The 9,829-nt window shown below is 33.3% G+C and overlaps 1 protein-coding gene across 1 annotated transcript; it reads left to right on the plus strand.

Moving 5' to 3' along the window:
• The first annotated feature begins 2,194 nt into the window (after positions 1–2,194).
• On the plus strand, positions 2,195–7,200 carry LOC129893364 (dynamin-related protein 5A). Its single transcript, XM_055968884.1, has 8 exons — positions 2,195–2,646; positions 3,205–3,396; positions 3,482–3,688; positions 4,248–4,676; positions 4,870–5,097; positions 5,170–5,365; positions 5,701–6,382; positions 6,771–7,200. Exons 1-8 carry the CDS (start codon positions 2,290–2,292, stop codon positions 6,955–6,957), a joined length of 2,478 nt encoding a protein of 825 aa, XP_055824859.1. The 5' UTR covers positions 2,195–2,289; the 3' UTR covers positions 6,958–7,200.
• Positions 7,201–9,829: the final 2,629 nt, after the last annotated feature.

Raw genomic sequence — 9,829 nt, forward strand, 5'->3', positions numbered from 1 at the left:
ATAGAAGGTGGAATAGCTAATTTTATAAAATATTTTTATTTATTTAACCCACCAATTAAGCGATTCATCTTTAATGAAAAAAATGGATGGTATTTACTAGGAGAAGACATTCCATTTTCTTCGTAGAAGCTTTTAGATTTGCGTAACGACATTCATTTGCATGAAAATCAGCACAATTGTTTGTCTCCCCCGATATATGGGTAATAGAAAGTGTTGATGCTTCATAACTCTTTAGCGATGCTTCAAGTATCGGGCAACTTATAGAAATTTTACTAGTTTAGAAGCTAATTACTTAGAAATACACTAGTTTGAAATATTATGAATTTTATCAGATTTTAGTGCGTCCAGATACATGTATCTCGCGATATATGAAGTCAAAATTAGATGTAAGTTGTTCTAGATATACTGTATTCAAGTGAATCCACATGTATCTGGGATATATAGAGAAATCTCGCTTGCGTATCTGGTATCCCAGATACATGTGGATCTTACCAGATACATCCAGATACATGTATCTTGTGTGATTCGCATATATCTAAGATAAATAAACCATTCTCGCTTGCCTCCCTCCTATTCTCGCTCGTCTCTCTCCCTATTTCAACGTATTTGATAGCAAAAAACATATATCTAGATGTATCTGACTTAAAATATGGTATGAAATTATTAATTAATGATATAAAATATAATTATTTCAAACTATAGGAAGAATTAATAAATTTGGTGGAAATGCTTGTGTAATTAGGTAGGATCTCCTTACTCATCTTATCTTGACTATGTGAAATGGTGGATTCTTGCATAAACACAAAAACCCAATTTTTTTTGATTAATTTACTTAAATAATATAGTATATAATATTAATTACGAATTTTAATACATATTTTAACTTTACCAAAAATGACAATACTTTTTTTATTTGAAATAGTAAAAGAGGAATAAAAACAATTTTTCTCTTTCTCCTCCCCCCTCTCTCTTTCTCTTTCCTCCCCCCCCCCCTCTCTCTCTCTCCTTCCCTCTTCTCATTTTCCCCCTTTTTTCTATCTCTTTATCTTTCTCTTTCTCTTTCTCCCCTTTTTAAAAATAATACTTAATTATCCTATTTTAAATTAATTTTGGATTGAATATTATGGAAATGATAATTTTACTATTTTTTTAAATTAGATGAATTTTTTAATTAAATACATATATAATGCATTTCTAACACAATAAAAAAAATTGTAATACATTTTGAATTTAATATATTATACATATTATATGCATGTTTCAATGCACGTGGTGAATATATAACTAAAATATTTTTAATACAATAATATATTTTAGCACCGTTAATAAGAGATAAAAATTAAAATAATTATAATATTTTTTAATTCAATATATTATGCATATTATAGGAATGTTTCAATGCACGTGATGAATATATAACTAAAATATTTTTAATACAAATGTATTATAAGTATTATGTCTGAATTTCAAATATTTCAATACTATTCAAATTAATTTACGTTGTTAGAAATGTGTTATATTTGTTGAAATAACAATAATTGAATTCATAACAATAATATATTTCGTTAATAAGAGTAAAAATAAAAAATTATTATAATAGATTTTGAATTCAATATATTATAGGCATGTTTCAATGCACGTGGTGAATATATAACTAAAATATTCATAATACAATAATATATTTTAGCATCATTAATAAGAGAAAAAATAAACAATAATTATAATACATTTTGAAATTAATTTATGATACATATTATATGCATCTTTCAATAAATGTGGTGAATATAGAATTAAAATAGTTTTCATAAAAATATATTATATGTATATTTCAAACATTTCAGTACTATTTAAAATTAGTTTTAAATTATGATAATTAATTATTATTTTTTTAAAAAAGAGAGAAAGAGAAAGAGAAAAAAATAGATAGGAAAAAAAGAAGAAGAAGCACGCAGAGAGAGAGAGAGAGAGAAGGGGAGGGGGGGGTAATGTGTTAATTTTAGTTATTAATTAAGATAAATATGCTATAGATAGTGATAACAAAAAAATATCTTAAAAAAAGATAATTAAGATAATTTTTTTTAGTGAGAAATGGGCCTCAGACATCATGACATTGATGTTGGGCTCTCAATTTTGTCCAAAAGCAAGAGTTTAAGCCCAATAATCTCAACGGCTCCCCCAACCCCCTACCCCACCCCCTCCCTCGAAATTCGAATTCAAAATTGATGAAATTGAATCATCTATTTTTGCTCGTAGGCTTGTATTCTCCTCCATTGTTACGCTCCATCAACAATGGCTACCACCAATAGCTTCCTCAATACACCAACCAAAACCCCAACCAGTACTTCCACTTCCAAAAGACACCACCACAAGCAGCATGCGGCAGATTCAAATAGATCCGGTTCTGAATTCAAGGACCGATTCGAGGCTTACAATCGGCTTCAAGCCGCCGCTGTAGCCTTCGGTGAGAAACTTCCGATTCCTGAAATAGTTGCTATTGGTGGACAGTCCGATGGGAAAAGCTCCCTCCTCGAAGCCCTATTGGGATTCCGGTTCAATGTCCGAGAAGTTGAAATGGGTACCCGACGCCCTCTCATCTTGCAAATGGTCCATGACCCCTCCGCTTTAGATCCTCGTTGCCGCTTTCAGGTATGCTCTACACACATTCATTCTCCTTTATCTCCGTTTATACAAGTTTAACACAAAATGTGTTAATACCAAAATAATAAGTGTCAGGTGGAAGTTAGCAAAGAAAATCGAGACCATAAATAAGATAAGAAGATAAAACAGAAATATATCAAAATTAGGGCAAACACCCAACAAAATGATAAGAGTACCATGTATTGTCATTAGAGCAAAATGGGCATAGAGAATTCACTTAGCTGACCTCAATTAGGTACGCTTCAATTCCAAACTAGTTGGGATTGGTTATACAAATCCTATATCTGTTCAGAAAATTAGCATAATAAGTCTGCTTTTATGTTGGTTGTCAACCTACTAGAACACCCCTTTGTTCGAGCTTTAGGCCTGTTATCCTTTACGTATCTCTATCTGCTACAAGATAAATGGAATATAGAGATTAGACCTTGGATTTTAGCAATTGAGGATCAGTGTGATGTTGGAGATTATCTAGAGAGAGTTAATTGTTGTGTGCTGAATTTAGAGAAGAGGAAATGCTGATATTCTGGAATATGATTTTTGATTCAGGAGGAGGATTCAGAAGAATATGGAAGTCCTATTGTTTTGGCCTCTGCGATTGCAGATACCATAAAGTCTCGGACTGAATCACTTCTGAAAAGGACTAGGGCTGCAGTCTCTTCAAAGCCCATTGTCATGAGAGCAGAATATGCCCATTGTCCTAATCTTACCATCATTGATACACCTGGCTTTGTTCTAAAAGTAAGTTAATCCATCTATCATTGAACATACAACTACTTGAATAGCACACATGTTTTTGGAGTGACTGATTATATTTATCTGGCAGGCGAAGAAGGGTGAACCAGAGAGAACACCTGATGAGATTTTATCCATGGTGAAGTCGCTAGCCAGTCCACCCCATCGAATAATTCTGTTCCTTCAGCAGAGCAGTGTGGAATGGTGCTCATCTTTGTGGCTGGACACTATTCGAGAGATTGATCCAAGCTTTAGGAGGACAGTGATTGTTGTCTCCAAATTTGATAACCGGCTCAAGGTATCAATACCAAATTTCTTGGCTCACACTTGCACATGTCAAATGTTGTTTTGAATATTGATGATAAGAGGTTTTTGCATATGCTCTAATGTTTTTGTATCTGTTAACTTTAATAGATAAGTAACTAAATTATGTGATGAGATCAGAGATTTCTAAAATGCAAATGCAAAACCATTGCTTGTTTATAGGAAAGAAAATAAAGTTATCTCCTAGATTAGTGGGGAAGTATGCCTGTATAGTGACTAATCATCAATGATATTTCTTAGATGATAAATTTCACTTGATATATGTTTGTCTTCTTTTGGATCCTTTGTGCTATGGTAAAATTGCTTCCATGGTCATGTGATCAGGAGGTCACATGTTCAAGCCAAGGCAATAGATTCTTGCAGAAGTGTAAGATAAGCTGAGGAAATAGATTCTTGGTGCACTGGGCCACGTTTATTTTTTTTTAAAAAAATAAATACATATTTGCCTCCTTCTCTTCCTATTCAATGAATTGTTTGGGATTGGCTTTTCTTCTCAGTGTACTAGATCTAATTGTGAGATAATCCATGTTCAGGAGTTCACTGAACGCTGGGAAGTAGATCGGTATTTAAGTGCAAGTGGTTATCTTGGGGAGAATACTCATCCCTTTTTTGTCGCCCTGCCTAAGGATAGAGGCACAATTTCCAATGATGAGTTTCGCCGTCAAATATCTCAAGTGGATGCAGAGATGTTACACTATTTGCGTGATAGTGTTAAAGGTGGGTTTGATGAAGACAAATACAGGTCCTATGTTGGGTTTGGTTGTCTCAGAGATTTTTTGGAGGCTGAGCTCCAGAGAAGATACAAAGAAGCTGCACCAGCAACACTTGCTCTGCTTGAACAGCGATGTGGCGAAGTCAATGCTGAATTAGCTAGAATGGAGTGCAAGATAAATGCAACATCTGATGTTGCCCATCTCCGAAAATCTGCCATGTTGCATGCTGCCGCTTTATGCAATCATGTGGTCAGCACTGGTTCTAAAATATACATAATATATCTAGTCCTAATTAGCATTTTGAGTGATCTGTTTAAAGTGTTACTTCCAGAGTGTCTGCAACGGATATGAATTTACCCATACCGTTTTGCTGGACCAAGTATAATGTATCTCTTAGTGACGAAAGTATTTCTGAATTGATTTTTCTTGTTATTTGATGAAGGAGGCACTTATTGATGGTGCTGCAGATCCAGCCCCTGAGCAATGGGGGAAAACGACAGAGGAAGAACGGTTAGAGAGTGGTATTGGGAGCTGGCCTAGTGTTACAGCTGAAATTAAACCTCCAAATGCGTCCCTTCGACTTTATGGTGGTGCTGCCTTTGAGAGGGTGATGCATGAATTTCGATGTGCAACATATTCAATTAAATGTCCCCCTGTGTCCAGGGAGAAGGTATTTTCCTTGAAAGAATAAAAAAATTTCATATTAGAAATTGGGAATTCAATTTAACAGAGTTGGTGACAGGTGGCTAACATTTTACTTGCTCATACTGGCCGTGGTGGTGGTAGAGGAATTACTGAGGCAGCTGCTGAGATTGCACGAGCTGCAGCTCGATCTTGGCTTGCTCCTCTTCTCGACACAGCTTGTGATCGTTTGGCTTTTGTTTTGGGAAACCTCTTTGATATTTCCATTGAGAAAAATCATGGACATGACTCCAACAGTAAGAATTTAAGTTTTATTTTTGTTCCGTGTCTGAGACATTTGCTGCTTCATTAGACTATTTACTATATTAGCTGAAATTTTCTTTCACAAAATGGATAAGCTGACCTTTAGGAGGCCTGTATTAGTATTAAAGATATCAATTGACTTATGTTTTCTTGTTTCTATCATCCCTTTCTTTAGATTATGTGATGCACTGATCAATAAGTATCTGATAGTTTTGAAAAAAAAAGTTATGATGTTTATTGAAGCAGAAACAGTTGATGGAGTTCTCTACATAGCATTGTAAAGTTGGAATAGCACATGCAGCTATTGAATATCGTTTTTTCAATGCAGATAGACATAGACCAGTGGATATGGAAGGATACATTGGTTTTCATGCTGCTCTAAGGCAATCGTACAACCATTTTATGAAAGATCTATCCAAAGAGTGCAAGCAACTACTCCGCCATCATCTTGATTCAGTTACAAGCCCATATTCTTATGTCTGCTACGAGAACAACTTCATTGGGAGTTTTAGCTCTGGTACAAGCTCAATGTACCAATTAAATCAAGCCACAGCTAGTCCATTATGTCTCGAGTTATCTGACGGGGGTGCTGCATTGCGCAAAGAAGCAATGAAAGACCAAGAAAACATGCCCCCTGAAAAAAGTGCTCAGGAAACCACACCTGGAAAAGTTACTGAAAACAGGGAAGCCCTACGAGAATGCCAAATGACTGTGCCCGAGACCCCATCTCCTGACCAACCTTCCGATGGAAATTATGGTATCAAAAGAGAACTTGGAAATTGTGTCGAGGTTGGAGCAAGAAAACGCCAACCTAGAATTACAGGCAATGCTAGGAACTGTGGCCAAAATGGTGAGAGTCTTTTGTTTGGAAACGGGGACAACATATCAAGACCGGTTTCTACTTATGCAGAGATATGCTCATCAGCTGCCCAGCATTTTGCTCGAATACGTGAAGTTCTGGTAGAGCGCAGTGTGGCATCAACATTGAATTCTGGATTTTTAACTCCATGGTACGCTGCTAAGTTTTTCTTACCCCTATTAGTTTATTGGAAGAATTCCTATATTATGTGTAATATCAACTGTGTATGCAGATTAACAGTAATTAGTATCTAATTCACTAGAAAATTTCTCAATCTCTAGCCAATGTGTCTTTATAGATGGTAATATGTCTGATAAAAATCAGGAGCAGATCCTAGAGAAGTCTTCTATATAGAAAGTAATACAGACTCAAAGTTAAAACACAGGAGTGATTAGTATACAACTTATTGTTAGTGTATTACAACACTGTCATCATACACAACTTCTTGTTGCACATTTTTTTTTAATTTCTATACTTTATTAAGGTTGTCCAGTAATTACAAAACTGATGGATGAATATTTTTTCCTATTTGTCAACAGTCGAGAACGGCTTTTTGTAGCACTTGGGCTGAATTTGTTTGCTGTGAATGATGAAAAATTCATGGACATGTTTGTTGCACCTGGAGCTATAGATTCTCTAGAAAACGAACGCCAATCACTTCAAAAGCGACAGAAAATCCTACATTCTTGCTTGAATGAGTTCAAAAGCGTGGCTAGAGCACTTTGACAGACAACCAATTTTCACTTATTTGACAGCTTATTTGGCTTCACATCTGGTGAATCCAACTATAATGCTCAGTAAGTGACTCAGCAATATTTTCATCTAGATATCTTGTCAGCATTTTATTCTCTTTTCCCTCCTGTGTACCTTAGCTCTAATGTTCCGTTAAACTCATGAATTAGGTCCTTTGATGATTGAAGTAAGCTGCAAATGTAATTTCTTTAATATCTAAAGAAACTTTCAGCTTTACTCCCTGTTCTACACCCATCCTATTTACATTGCTTTTCTTTTTAGTTGTTATGCTTTATCTATTGTTTTTTTCTTCCTTTGCTTGGGTTCGATATACTTGAGCCGATGGTCTTTCGAAAGCAACTTTTCTACCTTCATGAGGTAGTGATAAGGTATGCGTACACTCTGCCTTCCCCATACCCCATTTTGTTGGATTTCACTGGATATATTGTTGTTAGTATCCCATTTGCACATTTTAACTCTCAATTTGTCTTTGTGATACCATATGAAAGAATTTGAACATTCAATCTTTACAAATAGCCCAATACGTTATAAATTCCTTTTACGAATATTTACCCAATCAACGAGGGACAAGTGTATTCTGTGTAATAGTAACTTCACTGCACCTAGTTGGACCATATGTTGATTTCTATGATTTAAAATTAGAATTAAACTATCCTTTCTAGAAGACATCGTCATAACAATAATTAATAATATTGACAATATCAAGAGCCTGTCTCCTCCAAAATATCATTGGTGTTTCCATGAAGTTTACTTTGAAAATTCTATTTTTTGTTTCCCAGTTCCCCACTATTGTAGTAGCAGAATACACTTGAAAAAAACAGGGAATTGAATTATTTTATAAAGAAAAATAAAGTATAGTTCAAAGTACGAAACTTCCTAAAAATGACAGTAAATCCCTACTTACATACTAAGATATTAAGGAAATTGACCAGAAAACGTAAACAAAATTATGACAGCTAGATTTTGTCTACTATTCATGAACCTTGTAAGAAAAATAATTTTTTTAAAAAATGTAATTTTGAAGTGGTCCCTTTTTATCCCATATATTTGTATTGTCCCTTAAACTGAGTACTTTAGATTTAAATATTTTTATAAATTTGCTTTAACTAATATCAACCCCATATCATATATTACATATTCAAATATGCCTTTTAACTTGTTCTTTTTATGTGTTCTAACTCATTCTTTTTGTTATGATTTTAAATCAGAAACGAATTCAAAATTTTAAATTTAGATATATTGTATTCCACAATTCTTTTGTGTCAAACATTCATATACAATGCAAGTGAATAATGAACGAATGCATCCGTTATTTCATAAACTAAGATATTATTGAAAAATTCTATTCATCAAAATTTAAGCAGATGAAATGGGGTTTTTTTGTCCTGTTAGGACATTAACGACTACTTTTTCGTGATTTTCATTCTATTTATTTATCGTTAAGTCAAAGTCTTGTGTGCTCAAAAAGGAAATTAAATAAATAATTAAATATTTTGACATCAAAATTGTTGAATCGCCCTATAGTAGGTAATTAATTTAATTTAATTACTATCCCGTTCTAGATTAGATGGACACTTTATTAAAAATATTTATCTCATATTACTTGATCACTTACTAAATCAAGATAGAATTAATTAAATTTTTCCTATCTTACCCTTATAATTAATATGGTTTTTGAATGTAAACAATTTCCAATACTAGCTATTTCTATATTTTATGTATATTGCATTGATATAAACAAAGGACAAATGGTAAAGTTATTAATAATTTTTTAATTACTATAAAAAGTTAGAAGTGTTCATTTAATATGAGACGGATGTAATAATAAATAGATGGAAATATTCTTCTGGGACGACAAAATCGGCGGAGGACTCTCTCTAAAGTCACTTCGCCAGCTAGTTTGAATAATGATGTATTTACTATTTCAATGACTTTGAATAATAAAAGATCAAAGTTTCTTTTTATAGAAAAAAACGTACAATTTTATCATTATAACAGAAGGAAGATAATTTGATGCATAAAATACTCAGTGTTAGCAAGTTCTGAGAAGGGCTTCACTCAAATGATGTGACGTAGACAGATTACTTTAATGCATGTTATTAGTGTCAGTTTCAACGGTTCAAACCCATGATCAATAGATAATATAGAGACAATTTTATTGTTGCTTGGAGAGACAGAGGAGATACTATGATTTGTTATTATTAAATATCCTAATGATTAAGGGTATTCAAAGCGCACGTATTAGGAAAATGATTTTTTTTTCTGTTTAAATTTATGTACTTATTTGATTTTGAAGTGAACAGAGATCCAAAGCAATTAGTACGACTTTTCTAATTATGTACCTTAAAAACCAACTTAAAAAATTTAAATACATAATTTCAATCTCAAAAGTCACAAAAGATTCTCTTCTCTAACATTTTCTTTCTCCCACTATTTACGCCCTAGGAAGCTCACAAATTAATTTAAAAAGAAAAAGCATCACTATTTTTCTTTTTTTTTAATAATATTTACTAATGTAATCAAGTTTAATAAAGTGTAAAGACAATGCCTTATACCAAGTAAGGAACAGAAAAAACCTAGTGATTAGTTGCCACAATTTAAGTTCATGTTGCATATTATCTGTTTTTGATATTAGCTCATTTGTATTTATTTTTAGGATTATGCTATATCGAGCCTTAAAAGTGTTGTAGTATGTGAAATTTAGCTATGCTTTGTACAAATCTTTATCTACGTGAAATTCATCTAAAATGTCATGTGCATCTCATCTTTAAGAGTTAGTGAGTCCTACTTGACCTGTCCTCTGTCAAAGGCTTCACATACACTTCCTTTAAAGACTCAGTGTCGT

Source organism: Solanum dulcamara, chromosome 6 (assembly GCF_947179165.1).
Source record: "Solanum dulcamara chromosome 6, daSolDulc1.2, whole genome shotgun sequence".
In the NCBI taxonomy this organism is placed as follows: domain Eukaryota; kingdom Viridiplantae; phylum Streptophyta; class Magnoliopsida; order Solanales; family Solanaceae; genus Solanum; species Solanum dulcamara.

Coding starts and splice junctions, on each gene's coding strand:
- LOC129893364 (XM_055968884.1), top strand. CDS start 2,290: ATGGCTACCACCAATAGCTTCCTCAATACACCAACCAAAACCCCAACC. Junction 3,689..4,247: donor AATTTGATAACCGGCTCAAG/GTATCAATACCA, acceptor ATCCATGTTCAG/GAGTTCACTGAACGCTGGGA. Junction 6,383..6,770: donor TCTGGATTTTTAACTCCATG/GTACGCTGCTAA, acceptor ATTTGTCAACAG/TCGAGAACGGCTTTTTGTAG.